The 19,487-nt window shown below is 40.0% G+C and overlaps 1 protein-coding gene across 6 annotated transcripts in view; it reads left to right on the forward strand.

Moving 5' to 3' along the window:
- The first annotated feature begins 1,137 nt into the window (after nt 1-1,137).
- mapk10 (mitogen-activated protein kinase 10) overlaps nt 1,138-19,487 on the forward strand; it is a 38,106-nt gene continuing 19,756 nt past the window's right edge. For 3 of the 6 annotated variants that reach the window (XM_069170275.1, XM_069170258.1, XM_069170266.1), the window contains exons 1-4: nt 1,141-1,492; nt 12,650-12,721; nt 13,971-14,140; nt 18,974-19,103. In XM_069170275.1, coding sequence (XP_069026376.1) covers nt 1,490-1,492; nt 12,650-12,721; nt 13,971-14,140; nt 18,974-19,103 — 375 coding nt within the window. In that variant the 5' untranslated portion in view covers nt 1,141-1,489. Of the gene's footprint in view, nt 1,493-12,649; nt 12,748-13,970; nt 14,141-18,973; nt 19,104-19,487 lie in introns of all 6 variants that reach the window. The other 3 variants (XM_069170239.1, XM_069170228.1, XM_069170249.1) reach the window with 3 other exon arrangements.

Raw genomic sequence — 19,487 nt, forward strand, 5'->3', positions numbered from 1 at the left:
TTGGTTTTAATTTGATAAACTGCTGTCAGAGTGATCCGTTGTGTGCCGCCTCTCCTTTGACTCACGAGCCTTTAATCTCTGTACATTACCTGAGGCGGAGGGGCCCCATCAAGGAGACAGAGCCCGGATAAGCAATGTCTCATAAAGTGTAACCAAAGGGTTCTGGAGTTTGGATGTGCTCTTCCTTCTATTTCTGTCAGTATACTGTCCTCAATACCTCCTCATCACTGCTGGTCTGAACCCCAAGGGCAATTTGCACTAAAACCTTGAAAGAGTTGATATGCCTGTCATGACAATCCTGGATATGTGGGGCACCTGGGATTGATGGATGAAGGCATATGTTGTTGTTTTTTTTGACTGGTAAATTTAGCCTTTGGGTCCAGCTGGAGAGAATTAAAAACTTCCCTGGATCTCTTTTGCACTCTCTTTGAAATAGGCCCTCTGTCTGTGTCTAGTTATAATAAAAGCTTCCCATAATAAATTGCAGGGTCTTTAGAAATGAATAAACTCCGGGCTAATCTGATGGTCGTACATGTAAATCCCCCAATTTTTCTCAGGTTTGTGCTAATGCCTTGGATTTCTATATCAGTCTAATCTTGGAATATAATTTTGATGTAAAGTGTCTTGTTTAAACACGCTTCTTAAATTGAGAATGATGAATTTTCACACTCTGAATTTAAGGCATCTTAAGTCAGATGATTACACGGGGCACCCTGTTTACCAGTTTTTCAAGTGGTTTATTTCGCTGAGGCTCCCTGTCAGGTTGCACGTTTTGTGCGCACGAATTATTGATGATAGAGATGATAAAAAAAACAACAACCCAACAATAATATTGTTTTATTTAAAAACACACATTTTCTGGATCAGGTGCTGACAATAGGCTCGATGAGTTGATCGATGAGAGATGTGGGAAGGTTACTGTGAGACAAATCTAACCAATAACACCGGACTCCACCGCCTCGTGATCGCCCTGGCGGGACGGTACAGGACGGGATCACAGAGATGCTCCCCACACGCCCCTCCCATCCGGAGACACTGCCTCCATGTGATCTCTCCCTCTCTCCCCCTCTCTCCCTCTCTCTCCCTGCTCGGGCTTTGACGTCAGACGTGCTCCTGTTCGGTTGCTGTGGCAACATATTCCCCTATACCCCCGTCCTCTTCCCTCCCTCTCTCTCTGCTCTGTTAGGTCCACAATGGTACAGCCAGCATCTTGCCGCACAATGGTTGTAAGGTGGTGAGCTGAGGGAAGAGTGATTCAGCATCAGCAAACCTCGGTTTCGTCCACCTCTGCCTTTTTCTTTCGTCATTGCTTTTTTTTTTTTTTTTTTTTTTTTTTTTCTTTTTTTCTTTCTTTTTTTTACACAGTATTTTTCCCTCCTTTCGTTATCTTTATGAACGTTTTCATTAATCTTTCAACAACAATGGTCACCGCGATGTTTCCCGTCGGGATGTTTTGAAAAGGACTGGCACCGTCATCAGCTGGCACGGAATGGTAAGGCCGGACGGGTTTGATTAATGTGGATGTGATGCTTGGACCTCAGCTGCCCGGTAAGGTGGAGTGATGAATATTGATTGCAAGGGAAGGTTAATGAAGTCCACTAGTGATGCCTCGGTGGGGAAAGGGACAGCGATTTAAAAATAAATAAATAAATAAAATCGTCCCCATCTTGATACACTGGGATGTTGTTTTATAACAAGTAGCAGCACTGTGCGGGATTTCATTATGGCGTTAGTCCAGAATTGACAAAATGTTGTCCATCCGCTCTCCATCTCTTTACATCCAGGCATCCTGTAAATGCCTAAAGCATCCCAGAGCTTAATTATTAGTTTGTACCAAAACACACACAGTGAATCACTTTATAAGTTGATAGCCAGGCTACTTCTCTTTGTTAATAATATTTAGACTTAAAAATGTTTAGCATTATAATCAGGCATTCATTTCTGTGAACCATATCCACATAACCTGAGTGTTCAGTGAGAAAAATAACACTCTTTACTGCATGAAGCACCGTTAGGCATATTTAATTGGGAGTGCAGTAGTGGTGCAAATGGATGCTGGTTGAATGATGCTCTTCAAAACACAAGCCTCTCACAGGCTACATACTGTAGGCCTACATGCAGGGTTTGTCCCTCCTCCCCCTCATAAGTCAGCTGCGCACCTTGTGCATTATGCAGACCATCACTACTTCACCAGGGACATGTCACCATCCTCAAATCCCGTCATGAGTGCCGGAAAACTAGATGTTCTCATGCAAACAGTCGGGATTAACGGCGATTTATAGATTCATAAGGGTGATTTTCTCGTTCGTGGTTTGGATATCGGAGCTTTATATGTTTGTGGTGTATATTAAGGGGAAAGTTTAAGGTTTTTTTTTTCTGCAGGCTTTGTCATTAAAACTTGAACTTGAAAGATAATGCAGAGGGGATGGGATGTTATTCGCCTGAATGGGGGCTACATTCTGTGTTATGGATTAAAAGAGATGAAGCTACAGAGGAAGGCAGTTTCTCTAAATCAGCTTTGTTTTGGGGGCATTCGCCTGCACATGACTAGACCGCTGGAAAGACATTTCATTCGATTGTAAACCCACCAGACCTATTACACTGATTGCACAGATATTTAGGAAGTGTTACGAATGCTTTAAGTTGAGCTCTCTGCTCCATTTCTCTTTTGGTATGTTTATATTTTTAAATTTCAGATGTGTTTTTGTTTGGTGCTTGCCCACAGTCATGGACTAATTACTGGTGTTGTGCCGTGGAGTCAGTGAAGGTTTAAAGGTGTCACAACAAACTAGACGGAAAAGAAAGAGGTTTTAGCACTGTGACCTTGGGTGCTGAATTATTCAGGAGCAGGCTTCCATGCTTGTGAAAGTGCTGCAGGGAACAGGCTTAACAATTAAACAAAGCTTTTTATGGGTGTTTCTGCAGCTGCAGAAGACGGTGACATCTCTCTTTTGATAGATAAATCGCTTCACCGTCCTTCTCGTTGTCCTCATCATCATGAGCTTGTAACAAATCAGTGCAAATATTTAGATATTTTTGGTGAATATTAAAAAAGTGGCTCCAGTCTTACAATTTCATTTGAGGTAGTAGCCACTGCAAGTATAAAGTGATAATGAGTGACATTGATTTGTGGGGAGGTAGCTTGTTTATCCAATGGAGGATCATCAATGAAAATAGCCACCAGCAGACGAATGTTATGCTGCACTGTAGCGCTTGTATTTTAATTCCACTTTGCTTTGCAGACTTTTGAGCATCAGTACAATAATCCTTTGTTATGCAAGAATGTAAATCGATGTATCAGGATGAGACATTGGTGGGATTGCACGCTCGATTAATAAACAAAGTAAACAACAATATCTTCTGATGATTATTTTCTTTGTCAGGTGTCAGAAAATAGTCAAAAAGGCTCATCCAGGTTTTTCATAGTCCAAGGTGATGTCTTCAGATGTAGTTTTGTACAATCAAGAGCCAAAATCTCAAATGTATTCAGCTTACAGTGGTGAAAAAGTGAACTACTGACAATTAATAAAATGAGGAGGAGAGGAGCGTAACCAAAGGACCAACCAATAATGATGAGGTACCAGTCGAGTTCAGGATAGTTAACGGTGTGCAGTAATGAACAGAAGAAGTTGAAGAAAAAACTTCCAAAACAATTCTTGACCATCATTTATTTAAATATCCTCATCAGTCAATTGAGGGCCATTCTGCCACGAGTTTTAATTATATTGGAAGGTCAAAGTCATCATTAGAAGAGGATGAATCACTGAGGAAAACTGGCATTGTCTGTCATCACCCAATGACCCTGGCTGAGTGGTGTTCCTGGCTTTGGATTACTGTGGTCGTCTTGATCATCCATCCCTCCATGTAGCAAAGGCAGCTCAAATATTAACTTCCATAAAACATCTTCAGCAGTTGTTTTGTGGTAGATAATTAAACAAGGAGGAAAAAAACAAGATAAGAGAAATAACCTGGTTAAGTAAAAGGTTCAATGAGAAATAAATGTACAGTATGTTAGAGATGAAGGTTAATTTACCCACCTGAAGTCAATCAATGTGCTGGTAAATTAATAAGTGCTGACATTAAAATGCACATAACTATTAGTATCGATAGATACTGGAAATTGCTGAGCTATTTAAAAAACTGAAAGCTGGGTCTTTGAATGTCTTTCATATTGTGCTGCTCTTATTTTGTTCGATTTTGTAAATTAAATTCTTGTTGCCTGAGAGTTTATTGAGAGCAATTCTGCAAAATGAAGGTAAAAAAAAAAACCTGCAGATTGACATGCACAGTTACACAATTGGATTTGATCTGACAAATATGCATGCTTTTATTTGCTTTTTACAGACAGCTGAGTACAACTCTTTAAGCCATGTTAGATTTGGTCCCAATCTCCTTGCAGCACATCTGGAAAGAAAATTAAGAGTCAGTAAAGGTCAGATGTTGTAGCAACTCGGGCCATCAAAGGATTTTAAAGAGGGTATTAAATCCAGACAAATGACTATGCTAAAAAAAACTGTCTGGTTTCACCACATTTTCTCAAAGTATTCATTGAAGAGTGGTATTACTAAGTGAATACCACGTGGGCAGGTGATCCACACCCCAAGTTGTTATTAGGATGCACATTTGTGATTTTGGTGTACGAAAACAAAAAATGTAAAATAGCCATAGTTTTAGAGCGGTGTTCATTTTTAGAAACCATCGTCTGTAACCATGGCATCAGAATATCTCTATGACAATGTCAGATGTAATATTTTTAGATCTTATGTGTTAGGAATATTCAGGAGGTTGTTTTACAGTCAGTTCAATAATGTGCTCCAGTCTTGCCCTCTTCTTCTCCTCAATTTGAATCAGGTTTTCTGAGAAGCTGTAAATCAGAGGAATGTGCTCAGCACCTGCCAAAGCTGTACATGTTGTTACCATGCAGCGTATCAGAAAACTGCTGCGTAAGCAGGTTTTCAGCTAACATGTCCGTTGTATTCACAAAGTGAATGAAGCGATGTTAGCGAGACAAGACGAGAGCAGAGACAGAGGAGAGGAGCGTATTTCGGTTCTAAAGAAACAAATCAATAGATGTCAGTGAACATTTACATTCTCACAGCCTGTGGATGAGCTCGGGAGTCAGTGCCGTCTTGTTTTCCTGGCTGGGCCTGCAGTTTGAAGTGCTGTGCTTCCCTTCCCCTCCCCTGAGCCCAAATGGGAGGCTGTGCTGCGTTTGGCTCAGGCTGCACAGTAAAGGCAAGGCAAAGCTGCATACTGCAGGAGAGGCTGAGGCTGCTGAACCAAGCACTCACAATGGAGCTCGGAGGGAGGGGGAGGGGAGACGGTTGCAGCGAGGCTGGGAGCCTGACGGCAGGAATGGTGGGAGCGAGGGAGGGACAAAAGAGAGGCAGGAAAGGGAAAGCGCAGGCTCTCCTCAGTGTTGAGGATGGAGGGGAGAATGAAGACATAGATGGATATGGACAATGTCGTGGTGTGCATTGTGTGACATTCACAGAGAGTGAAGCTTTCAGTCTTATGACAGAGGGAGATAGTATGGTGAGAGGTGAGAGGAGGGGAAGCAAAGATGGATATGAGAGCAAACAATAACACTGTGTGTCTGTGGACATTTGGACGGGCACATTGTGCTTCATCATTACTGCTTTAGTCGTCAATCTACAGCTCAGAGCACACACAAGCATTATATACAACTCAGAGGAAATCCTATATTTCTATACTGAACAAGGATTACAGTGAGAATTACCGTGTATATACACTAATGTTTTCTGAGGCTGGAGCAGAAACAGCCTGTAAAATGCTCATTAACAGCCAAGTGGATGGTCACACTTAACTTTTACATATAGATGAACATCATTATTCTTTCAAACACCTTCTGTTGTCACACTATTGCTGTCCATGTGCTTTTTATTTAGAATGAGAAAAAAATGTACAAAAAAAATATATTTTCATGTAAAACTAACTTTTGTATGAAATATTTTCCTAACCAAACACACCTTTCAGTCAGGAGGGACTCTCACCAGATATTGGGACGACGTCCCTTGGCTGCACTTCTCCAGCTAATAATGAAATGGACGACACACAGGAAATATCTCATAGCACTTCTTTTAATAATAGTCTGTGGGCTTTTAGAAACTTACAAAAAGCTCTGTCACATGAAAGTGCCCATACACCTGCTGCAAAGCTGCCTGTGTCCGATATTTTAAATAGTTTGGATAAAAAAAACACTAGTACTGTTGTTTGCTACATTACTAATACATATAGCATCATGGTAATATTTCTTACCCGCTGTCATAGTGTTTCTGCTGAGCATCGTCACAGAACCATGACTTTGATATGGTATAGTAAATTATTTATGAGTGGTTTGCGTTTTACTGTTGCTTCCATTATGGTCAATCTGTGTTTCATGTAAGTGTGTTTATATGGTAAGGGAGTTCATAATGTGAAAAATATGCCAGAAACCTTTTAGCATACAGAGACGGTTGAAACCGCTGTCACATTTAGGATTTTATCTCTGTTTTTTATACAAGTCCATAATATGCGAGAGGTAATTCGTCCTTAGACAATGATGTGCTCTATTTCACCACCAACAAACCATTTTACGTCAGAAATGTAAAGATCACAGGTGTAACTAATAACGTTTAGCTTCATTTGACCACAGCTGCCACTTAGACATGTGGTAGCAGGAAAACCACAAGCGTGACCAATAACATGAACACACTTCATTTTGTTTACCAGTTGTTTTCTGACTCAGTGGTCGGCCTTACTCTGATCACTTCAATGGAGAGAAGTAATTCTTGACATTAATTACACCTGTGCTTTACCTGCTTTGAACATCTGAATGTGTACTGTGAAGAAGCAGACCAGTTTCTGGCACATGAAGCCAGTCATTGTTTATATTATTAGTTACAAATGAGCTTAACAAGTCAAAATGTCAAAATAAAGTTGTACTTTTTCTCATGATTTTCTTTACCTTTTTGCTAATGCTTCATTCACGTGATATTGTTCAGATAGAAATTACAAGCAACCGTGACCTCTGAGCTACAACAGACCCTTTTGTTTTTACAGCAGAATTCTTTTTTCACATGAAGTAAATGTTTAAATAAATTTAATTAACTGCAGTTCAGTTCCATCAAACATCTCAGTGAGCCATGACCACGAACCAGCCTACAACATCTGGACCATGTAACTGGCTCAACTAAACAGAAAGCAGTTGTTTTTTTAACATAATCAATTGCACTAATACGTACTTGTGCTTTTCTTGCTATGACAAGCCAAAATGCCTGCTGTTAAAAAGGTCTATTCCAATTCACTTTTGTTTTTTTGATTTCTGACTTACTAAAAATAAACTTTTTTCAGGTTTCAGTCATGACTGAGCACCAACAAATACATAACGCAATGAAATAATACAATTTTGGCTGCTTATCTTGGAGGACTACAAGGCTGGTTGGAGCGGGAGTCACGATCTTGGAATAATGCGTGAGAAAATCATATTTGGAATAACAGGAGTTTTGAAGTGCTGCGTGAAGGTACAAGATACTTGAGAAACTCGTAGGCCAGTTTAATAGTCTTAACCGGAGTCTTCCAGCTATCATATACGAGTCAAATATGCACCTTTTTGCCAGGTCTGTGCAATAAACTAAAACAGAAAAGTATCCTGCTGTGGATTGCAGCAGGATTAAGAAGTACTGCCGCACAGAGACCCTGCCTCGCCTCCCATCTATGCAGAGTGATCAATGCTTAGCTTGAGGCACTGTTGTGCCTGTGGGGGGGCTGATGCAACCAGGATCTAAATAACAGCTACAACTGCAATGCACACCGACGTGCCAGCAGTGGAGATTAATGGTCCGCTGTATGTATAATATGCATCATCTCATTCAAGAAAAACGTTCTGTTCTGCCATACTGCTTTTGTCTTTGTTTCATTCGTAAACATTCTTTAGATTTCTTTTAGTAACAGTTGTTAAATCAGTGCTCTCAACTGTATCTTTTGTAACTGTATAATAGATTGTCTTTTGTGTGTGTTTGTGAGTGTGTTTCGGTTTATGTGTAGCAGAGTAGCTGATTTGGGCTGTACTTGTGTGGAGGACTTGATATTTCACATCTTTTCATGTGTCTCTTATTCTTTGTTGAGGCCAATCAGAAAAACAAACATGACTAACACAGCACAGTGTACTCCGATGCCACCTTAAATATGGATTGAAACCAAATCATTATGTCATTTTTTTTAATCCTGCTGTCCTAATTCAGCAGTAATGTCCTTTTTAGAATCATCCCTTGATTTTTTTTTTTGCATGCCATCATCGGTCTGATCTTACATGCCACCCAGATGTTCATAATTCTTACCCGAACACGGCTCAGCACTTGCATGGTCTCTGTCTGGACGTAATGGCCGCTGGCTCACTTTGGCTCCACTGCTGCTTCATGAAATTGCTTTGACACAGGCTCTGAGTGGTCGTGTTCCCACAGAGAAATTGAAAATGCAGCGTCAGACATCAACAGTCAATTCCAGAAGGCCGACGTGGTAGCACCACTAACGTGCTACAACTTGGCAATTTTATACAATCTATACTGCAAAGAATTCTCTGCATCTGACAGCGTTGTTGCTTTCTAAACACTGATGCAACACTCTGAAACAAACCTTAAAGAGCATTTCAGAGGACGGAGAACTTTTTAAATGCTCATAACATGCAAAAGTTCTTTAACACCAGTGTCTACCCCTGATTTTCTTCTGTTTTTCCAGTGAACATTCACCCAGCTTGTTATGAAGGGAAACCAAATGTCAAGAAAGTACAGAACTGAAGATTAAGCTACTATAAAATGAAATCTTTTTGAGCCCTTTGAGCTGCACGGTCATGAAGTAAGGTATCAGAAAAAGTATTGTTAGTATTAAATGGTTTGGACAAACACAGTACCACCTGGGTGCAAATGTCATCAGAAATGAATCACCAGTTCGCTTCCTGGCCGGCCTGACCTTTACAGCGTGTCATCCCCTGCTCCATTTCTCCACATACACCGTCTATCGCTACTGGCACCATCTAATAAAGGAAAAAGCTCAATAAATAATCTTTAAAAAAAAAAAAAAAAAAGTATTTCTTTTGTATTTGCACCAGCTAAAGCACTGTATTCGCACTTGTATTGGTATTAAAAAAAAAAAAAAGTGCCACTTTTCAAGGACTATGGATCCCACATGGAGAGTGACTGCACTATAGTTTTGTCACAGTTCTTATTAAATGAAACTGTCCCATTAACTTTAAATGTTTTTGTTCGAAGCTGTATTTGGAGCCTTTGCCTCCTCTTAACAACGAACTGACCCCCAACACGCAACAATCCCGGTAACTCAGTCTGACAGTCTACAGTCTGTATTACAGAGCAATGTTGCAGCTGAAATGGAGTTGTCAGGAACAGTTTATTTGATCCTTACTGGGAAGTAAGGTGAATTAATTGCAATGTATGTGCGAGACTCCCGACTGTCTCACACTGTCTTGGAGTAAGCCAGAGTTGAAATGCCAACCTTATATATTTTTTTTTGTTGCTTGTTCAACCTCTCAAACAGCTGCAGTTGACCTGCACTGATGAGACATATTGCAGTCAGAATGATATATGGGCATTTTAAGGACTGGTGCTGAGTGTAGTGTTAGCTACCAGCGGAGCGGCATTTCACCCGTGACCACTATCAGCAGAATGTGGTCGGAGGGTTGAACAAACAAGACCAGAATCTGCTGCGTTTCACCCGCCGAAGGGAGGAACCGTAGTGTGATTTGATTTGGTTTGTCATTTTCATTGCTTCTCTATTATTAACTCTTCCTGTTAAGTGCACAAATCAATCTAACATATTTTGTTATTGACATGGCAGTCGGCTACTTTCTGACTCATTTTAAACTATCAAATTTTCAAGGTACATTTTGTTTTTGTTTTTTGTTCAGTCCTTATTTATGGTTACGCCCCATTTTTCATTTATTCTGGTGAATCTCTATATTCTCAATAGCAATATGTTCCCACTTTTATTTAATTGTTTACATTAAATTATGTTGAAGTAATAAAGAAAAAAAACATAATCCACGCTTCGCATGTCTTTCAAGGTTTGCAAAATGTGCTATCTAGCAAACTACTGTATCCCCCGCACAAAATCTCATTCAGAGATGATCCAGGTGGTGTTGGAATTATTATAGCGTATACTGCTGGAAGACAAACATTTTGGCCTGTGAGGGGTTTAATATCTTATGTACACAGATGGCTAAAGATTAGAGCGGCACAGACATGGCCAGCTCGGTGCCAGGGCCGATTCACTGCTGACCCGTTAGATTAATTGCAAATATTGTGCTGGTTGATGCGGTGGTCGTGATGTTTGTCAAGTCAAACATACAGTTGTGGTGTGACATTACTATAGTGGTTTGAGAGATTGTAAATGATCTACGGATTAGACAAAAAATAAATAAATAAATAAATTTAAAAAATCACATCTGTCTCCCGTAACCACCCTTCCCAGTGCATTAGTTCTCAATATACGGTTTCTTTCTCGTCTTTATTTTTTTCTCTTCTTTCCTCGCTTTAATTGATTAAAATTCAGAAAGTGAATGGTTATTACTTAATTGCTCCTTCACACATTGCCACGGTTCATTTGAATGCTCCACACCCTGCGGTGAAATGCAGACACGGCATACGCTGTCACTTTGTACTGTAACACTGTAAAAGGCCAGAAATGTCCCATCTTCGTGTCCCACATCTCTTTTCTGCCCCGTTCCCTTTGGATTTAGCACAGACATTAAATCTTTAGCCATGATGGTATTAGAGGACCGGTGGAGCTGAAAGATAGCCTACACTTATGTCCAGAAAGTTCCTCCAGCGGGGGAAAATTTCAAAGCCACATCCTTTTATCTGCTATTTTAGATTTTGTGAAAAATGAGGACCTCCTCCAAACTGTTTAGGGACATTTGTGTGGGTTTTATAATTGCACACCTACTCTTGATGGGCTGACATAAGTCTTTTTTCTATTATTTTATAATGCTATCATTAGCACTATGTATCAATTTAAGCAGAAGCCATTATCATTAGCACATTGGGAGCTTCATTACCTGGAAAACTCTTGAAGTCATTGTGGGCGAGAGCTTCCGCTGATCTCGCTCCTGCTTAAATGTAGAAGCTTTCGTTCCACTGTTTTACGCCCTTGCAATGTTTTGAACTTATCTGCCAACATATTATCTGTCCCAAAAAATTGGCAAATCTACATTTCAACCAAATTGACCCATTAGTTGTTCTTTCAGCCTCGCAGCTTAGCCAAAAATCACTACACAGCTTTTTACGCAAATGCAATCTCTGATGGCAGTGGCTCTTCGAAAGCTTATTTCATCTGTGATAGCAGCATTAAATCCATCCCTGTGACACAGCATGCGGTGCACCGTTATCTCCTATGTGTCTAAACTCATACGTCCCCTCAAGGTTGAGAAGGTTAATGAGTTCAGTGTCAAAGTGTTAAAATGAGTTTGGATGAGAGCACGAGATAACAGGAGAAATGTAAATTATTTTGGTCGTTGATGGCGACTGTACAAGTTGACGTATTTGTGGTGCTAAAAAAACGACTGAAAAAAATTCTTATGTCGTTGTACAACTCAAATGTCAGATTTGATGATTATGAATAATTCATGTGTTGAAAAAAAAATATTTACACTTTAAAAGGGATGTTTTAAAAAGTCAATTTTTTTTCGTGCTTAGCATTAGATAACACAAGATTAGCTCTACAATGTTTGTATGCTAAATACGAAGAAACAACTAGCAACTGTTTATCTTTGACAACTAAAATGATCTCTATACATATGCAAGTGTCAACTTGTGAGCGTCACAGGTGCTGGTAGGCGGATGTTGTTATCTTGGTACAAAGTCTGGCTAGCTGTTCTTTGTTGACCCTTTAAATCATCTTCTGTACTTATTACCTTACAAATAAAATATTAAAATGAAATCAAAATTTCCCACATTAACTGTTTACATGAATTATTAACTATAAGCTTTCACAAAATAAACACCAGTTTCTTCTAAATAAAATCACCATCACAGTTAGAAAATAAACGTTGGCCTCAGCCTGCCCGGAAGTCATCAACAAATACGATCATATTGTCTTTCACACCGTCTTATTTTCAACACGAGCCACGCCGGCAACCTAGAACTAAAAGCCGTTGATCATCGTAGCCACGCTGTATTGTATCCTGATGAGAAATCAATATATCGGTCAGTTCATATTTATGGAAGAGTTGGTTGTGATGACTTATTGTTTTTCTCACTTTCATTGAGAATGATGAGGATAGAGTCGAGGGAACACAGCAGTGCATTTTCTGGGAGGATTCAGAAGTGTAAGTGAGTGCAAAGGCTCCAACAATTCATTTATCAGAAAGATATGATAAATAAATATTGTTGTGTATTATTCTATATGTCGGGCGCTGCAAGTGACTCTAGATAATCCAGATAAAGATGAACAAATGTACCACGACTCTATTTTTGTGTGTCTTTGCTCGTCTAGCAGCAGCTCCTGTTTGGAGCCAGTTCATTTGTCATAATGGGAGAAATTGCAGCTCACATTATTGTAAATTCCTGCTCGTCATGTGCAGACCACGGACGTCCTGCTCGTTCTCTAACACTACCTCTCCTCTGTTTGTGTCTTCCAGGTATTTATGAGCAGACATTTCTTATATAACTGCAGCCAACCGGTCCTTGATGTAAAGATTGCCTTTTGTCAGGTGTGTGTTCCTTACGGGTAAAAAAGGTACAGTACTCATTCCCTTCCATTTCCCCTTCATTGTTCTGTATGTTTTGCTATTGTTGTGTTTCTGTGTGTACTAAATGAGATCGCACTAGAGCAAAAAATAACATTTAATTGAGGATAAAGACAAAATCCTACAAAATGGTTTGATTAGGAGCACTAGTGAAATACTCTTTGGGATTTGTTTTGTTTTTTAAGGTGAAAAGCTTTCAGCCTTGTGTTAATAATTCACTATGCAAAGCTCAAAATAATTTAGATAGACCCAATTTTCTACAATTTGTCTGTAACTGAGATCTCTGCTTACTAAAAAGTAGCAAGGCGTCTTCCTAACTGAAGCTTATTCAAACGTCTCCCCTTTAACTTCCGACAGTGCGAATACAAAACTCATTTGGGGGTGTAATGACATAAACTGTATTATCTCCTGTCCGTGTGGCGCTGCAGGCGAAAGCTACAGGCTATTCCACTGGAGCTCTTTGCATGGGATGTTTGCATTACACATGCGTGTGCAGCTGGATGTTTAATAGTCACTGTAGGTACCACTGGCTGCACAGTAAAGGCTGCAGTGTAATTTATCAAAATAATTCGATTATACTGTAGGTTTGGATGACCATGTAAACCTTAAATATGTCACGTACTTTGATTTTTCATGGCGATTAAGGGAGGTCTTTCAAACTAATAGTACTGCTTTTTGTAGTTTGTGAACTGTTGTAATTACAGAGTCTGTATTTATCTGGTATTTCTGTTGCATGACTGCTCTGCCCAAGTAATTATAGCCTGATTATCGTGTGCACATTAGTAACAGAATAATGTCTTCTGTCGAGTAAAGACGTTAGTGTCCCTAATGTCATTACATGGCTATTACAGAGGTTACATGTCTGCATGGAAGCAGTGAGAGTGTAAACTCAGCTCTACTGTATGTCCTGCCATGTGTATGCTGTTTTTACCAGTTAGACTTGAACACACACTAAGTTGTTGTTTGAAAAAGTAACAATGTCCTGTTGACTTATACAGCAGTTGCTAAATACAAATCGACTGTGGATTGGTCAATTGTTTTTAATTATGGTAAATAATGTAAAGTAAAATATACAATATTAATGTGCTAATTGTACCTTTTATGGTCATTGTTATAACTGATGTTTCTCTTCCAGATGTTTTATGACTTGGCAGGTAAGTAAACACAAATTATCTTTAGCATCACTAACTTTACTGTGTTTTGTCTCATGCAGGGTTTTGGAAAACAAGTGGATGTGTCATATATTCCCAAGCATTACAACATGAGCAAAAGCAAAGTGGACAACCAGTTCTACAGTGTGGAAGTGGGAGACTCTACCTTCACAGTATTAAAACGTTACCAAAATTTAAAGCCCATTGGCTCTGGAGCTCAGGGAATTGTCTGGTGAGTACTCAGCGGTGTTTGTCTTTTTATGTCCTATTTTGTAACATCGTGCAGTTTGATGTGCTTTTATGTCATATTTACTGTGTGACAATCTTTTTTTAGCCGTTCGTTGTTCTCCTGGTTGTACTGTAGTTTATTACTGTGCTGCAGGAGAATAATTAAGAAGGGAGAATCCCCGCTTCTTCATTTTACTGGTGTAGTGAATACAACAGAAGGTTTTATGACGTTTCCATGATTAATTCTGGTAATTTGGCAAAAGGGGAAGTCATATTTAGTCATATTTTCAGCTCTCAAAAACCCAATTGAAACATCTGAAAACACAGCTTGTAGCCATGTGACTCATGAATGTAGTGATGAAATGTTAAAAAAGCAAAATGAAAAGAAATAGATGAGCTTAACAGTAAAGAAGGAAGAACTTGTCAATGTAGATTTTCCTCATTTCCTCAACATATTTCTGTCAGTTATTCAAGACATCTTTAAAAAACAGATAATAAATGAGAATCAGTAATGTCTTCTGCACAGATACATTTTTATTTATGTCAGTAATACTTATAAATACAAGAATAGACCTTTGTTTTATATTGTGATCAGTTAAGAAGGACAAAAAATATTATTTTGTCACAGGTTAATTTCTTATACAACATGGTGGAACTGTATAAAAAAACAAGGGTAAAAAGTAAAAAAAAATATATATAACTGTCTTGATCACTGGTGAATTTATATTTCAAAAGATTAAGTGGTGATGATTTATATTAGAAATAATAAATTACAGTAAGACAAAAAAAATTGCGTGAAGAACAGCAAAGAGTGTGAAATATCTATTATAACCGATTGTTTCTCATTAGAAGCTGATTGATACTGAAGACTTGGCAAATACAGTGGGTATGGAAAGTATTCAGACCCCTTTAAATTTTTCATTCTTTGTTTCATTGCAGCCATTTGCTAAAATCAAAAAAGTTCATTTTATTTCTCATTAATGTACACTCAGCACCCCATCTTGACAGAAAAAATCAGAAATGTAGAAATTTGTGCAAATTTATTAAAAAAGAAAAACTGAAATATCACATGGTCATAAGTATTCAGACCCTTTGCTGTGACACTCATATTTAACTCACATGCTGTCCATTTCTTCTGATCCTCCTTGAGATGGTTCTACTCCTTCATTGGAGTCCAGCTGTGTTTAATTAAACTGATTGGACTTGATTAGGAAAGGCACACACCTGTCTATATAAGACCTTACAGCTCACAGTGCATGTCAGAGCAAATGAGAATCATGAGGTCGAAGGAACTGTCCAAGGAGCTCAGAGACAGAATTGTGGCAAGGCACAGATCTGGCCAAGGTTACAACATAATTTCTGCAGCACTCAAGGTTCCTAAGAGCACAGTGGCCTTCATAATCCTTAAATGGAAGAAGTTTGGGACGACCCGAACTCTTCCTAGACCTGGCCGTCCAGCCAAACTGAGCAATCGTGGGAGAAGAGCCTTGGTGAGAGAGGTAAAGAAGAACCCAAAGATCACTGTGGCTGAGCTCCAGAGATGCAGTAGGGAGATGGGAGAAAGTTCCACAAAGTCAACTATCACTGCAGCCCTCCACCAGTCAGGGCTTTATGGCAGAGTGGCCCGACGGAAGCCTCTCCTCAGTGTAAGACATATGAAAGCCCGCATAGAGTTTGCCAAAAAACACATGAAGGACTCCCAGACTATGAGAAATAAGATTCTCTGGTCTGATGAGACCAAGATTGAACTTTTTGGCGTTAATTCTAAGCGGTATGTGTGGAGAAAACCAGGCACTGCTCATCACCTGCTCAATACAATCCCAACAGTGAAACATGGTGGTGGCAGCATCATGCTATGGGGGTGTTTTTCAGCTGCAGGGACAGGACGACTGGTTGCAATTGAAGGAAAGATGAATGCGGCCAAGTACAGAGATATCCTGGAAAACCTCTTCCAGAGTGCTCTGGACCTCAGACTGGGCCGAAGGTTCACCTTCCAACAAGACAATGACCCTAAGCACACAGCTAAAATAACAAAGGAGTGGCTTCGGAACAACTCTGTGACCATTCTTGACTGGCCCAGCCAGAGCCCTGACCTAAACCCAATTGAGCATCTCTGGAGAGACCTGAAAATGGCTGTCCACCAACGTTCACCATCCAACCTGACGGAACTGGAGAGGATCTGCAAGGAAGAATGGCAGAGGATCCCCAAATCCAGGTGTGAAAAGCTTGTTGCATCATTCCCAAGAAGACTCATGGCTGTACTAGCTCAAAAGGGTGCTTCTACTCAATACTGAGCAAAGGGTCTGAATACTTATGACCATGTGATATTTCAGTTTTTCTTTTTTAATGAATTTGCACAAATTTCTACATTTCTGTTTTTTTCTGTCAAGATGGGGTGCTGAGTGTACATTAATGAGAAATAAAATGAACCTTTTTGATTTTAGCAAATGGCTGCAATGAAACAAAGAGTGAAAAATGTAAAGGGGTCTGAATACTTTCCGTACCCACTGTAGATATGTTAAGAGAACCTTTATCAGCTTTTAGTCATAATTGTGCCGCAGATGTGGAGGCTGTGGGTTTATATCCTCTCCAGTGCTATGAGCATGATGACATGCAGTATCTTTTATTTTTAATATGGCTGTATGGGCCATAAGGGCCTAACAAGATGGGCACTGAAGTGAATCCTTAATCCAGATTGCAGAGAGCTTGTAGTCATTGTAATTCAACTCACGCCTGCCCTGTCAGAATGCAGTGGAACAACTGCCAAGCCTCCATTTAAAAGGAAAGCATCTTACAGTCTCCATCAAAATGACCAAACACATCTTTGAGTTACATTCATGTTAATGTCGTGTCACTGTGGTGATGTGGCCGTCTCACGAACCCCTCGATGGGGTGACCCAAGTTGACATGTTTCATTTCAGTGTGTCTTACATAGGGTTTGAAGATTCAGCACCCCTGCCCTTCACTTGCCCTCCTTCATTGTCCTTCCTTTGCTTCCCATGCCCTCCGTCCTTCTCCCCTTCCGTTCCAAAGCAATTTTGTGCATTTGCAAAAGGAGCTTGGCCAGGCTGTAACTGCTAATGCTGGGATTGTGCCCATTTGAAGGATATTGTAGAGATGGATGGCAGGGAGTGCAAATCTAATTTAACCTGCTCTGCTGTGTGCTTCTTGGCTGTGCCCGCAGCTGTCATCTGGTGTCATATGGTGATGGTATTACCATGACGGAAACACATAAAACCCCAAAGATAGATATAATATCCTACTGATTATAAAGATCAAATGGGATATACCATGAAAGTATTCTCATTCAGAGGTTAACAAATACATGAGCAACCTACGACAATACACAAAATATGTGTATTTATGCTGGGAGAATGGTTTGGTTGCTGTATGACAATAAAATATCTAAAATAGTGCATAATCCCCAGCTCGGTGGTATTATCACATTCACAAACATCTGTCTGATTTTGCACAGACAGTTCAATTCCTTTCTGCTAACAGTTAAACATGCCCTCACAACTACCAACAGAAAATATGCACACAAGCAGACAGAGATCCTGCAGCTTATCTGTAAAAATCAACAGTGAGGCAGAAGGCATTCTGCTATTCTTATGCAATCAGTAGACTCGCGTCCCAGTAAAGCCTAAGAACATGGTAATGAGGGAAAACTTGTTCTCGCTTGCCTTTGCTGCATTTAAGACTCACTCTGCCAATGTTGTCGCCCACAAACATCCCAATCTGTGCACATCTCTGCCCTTATGACTCGAGCACTTGGGCAGGACGAGCTTTCAGAAGCATCTTAGGAGGGATGAAGGCTTTAAGTAGTTTAGCTGGTCATGACATCATCTTTCACTCAGCTAGAAAAGTGATGACTGGCTCAAATCCCTATTGGATCAATGCTTTTATGAAGGCTCCACTGTTTCCATGGGCACACATCATCTCTGGCCTGCAGTCTCCACAGAGACGTGACGAACCATGCAAATCCCACCCAGCCAGCCTCAGTAAGCCTGCGCACAGATGTCTTGAAACTCAATTTGTAGCATCTTGCAGAGAGACTCTATCAAAAAAAGGCATACTCTTAAGATACAGCTGAGAATAAGATGTGACATCTTTATGGCTGCTTTTTGTGTATACTGCTGTTCATTGAAAGCCATCATAAATAGACGCAAAGAGATAAAATCCCAGAAGTTCTCAGGGGTTGGGATTGTGTTGAGTCAGCGAAGCACCCACTTTGCTGTAATGGTCACTAAAATGGTTTGAGACACTGTGTGGAAAGAGAAACCATCTACATTGTACTTGTACTGTACATCTTATTTCATTGCATTGTACTATTTATTTTCTTGTTAACAATAGAGCAACATCTATGTATTTATAATCAAGTCTTTGCAATCGATTAATAGTACTAAATGTCCTGCCTGTTATCACGCCGAAGCATGTAATACAACCATCAGAAAAATTGTCACATTTAGGTGGATATACTTATATGCTTTCTTAGAAAAAAGTGTGGAGCTACTGCGAAACTGAGCTTAGCTTATCATAAAAGCAGCTATCTTTGCTCTGCCCAACAGTAAATATATCTGCCCACCAGCACCTCTAAAGCTGGCAAAAAACAACAACTAATCTGTATGAGTTATATTTATTTCAAAACAATAATCTGCCATGTATTTGCACAAATTTTTGTTTGGTTTTTATAGATGTGAAAAATCATTCCTTTGTTTTTGTGACCAATGACATTCACCACAGATTCTCCCGGTGTTATGCAGTCCCACACACAGAGAGAGTCATCCAGCCATAAATGCTTAAAGAATACTGATCTCCTGTGGTGTCTCCTCTGCAGCGCCGGCTACGATGCCGTCCTGGACAGAAATGTCGCCATCAAGAAGCTGAGCAGACCCTTCCAGAACCAGACCCATGCCAAGAGGGCATACCGGGAGCTGGTTCTCATGAAATGCGTCAATCACAAAAATGTAAGTGTTTCAGCTGAGAGGTAACAAAAAGGAAGGAGGATATACCGGAGGAAGTGAAGAGTGAAGTTCACTTTTAAACTGTACCCCAGTCTGTCTCTATTTCTGGCTCCCGATAAAGCCCTTCGCCACAAAATGCAGACATGCTGCCGCAATGTTGTGACCGTACTAAATTCTATGCCTCCAGAAGTGTACCGAACTGGCAGGAGAGTGAAACAGAGAGCACTTCAAGGCATGAATGTAATCACCAGCGCCGCAGTTTGTGCTCTTCTGTCTCTATCTTTTTTTTTTTTTGTCCTGTCCTCCACATTTATCCCCACTCTTTTGTTCCAGTTCACTTCTTCGGCTGACTCTCACCCAGCAGTGTCCTTCACCAGGGTCATTACC

Source organism: Embiotoca jacksoni, unplaced genomic scaffold (genome assembly GCF_022577435.1).
Source record: "Embiotoca jacksoni isolate LCO1_2020_lvr unplaced genomic scaffold, fEmbJac1.0.p SCAF_10, whole genome shotgun sequence".
In the NCBI taxonomy this organism is placed as follows: Eukaryota; Metazoa; Chordata; class Actinopteri; family Embiotocidae; genus Embiotoca; species Embiotoca jacksoni.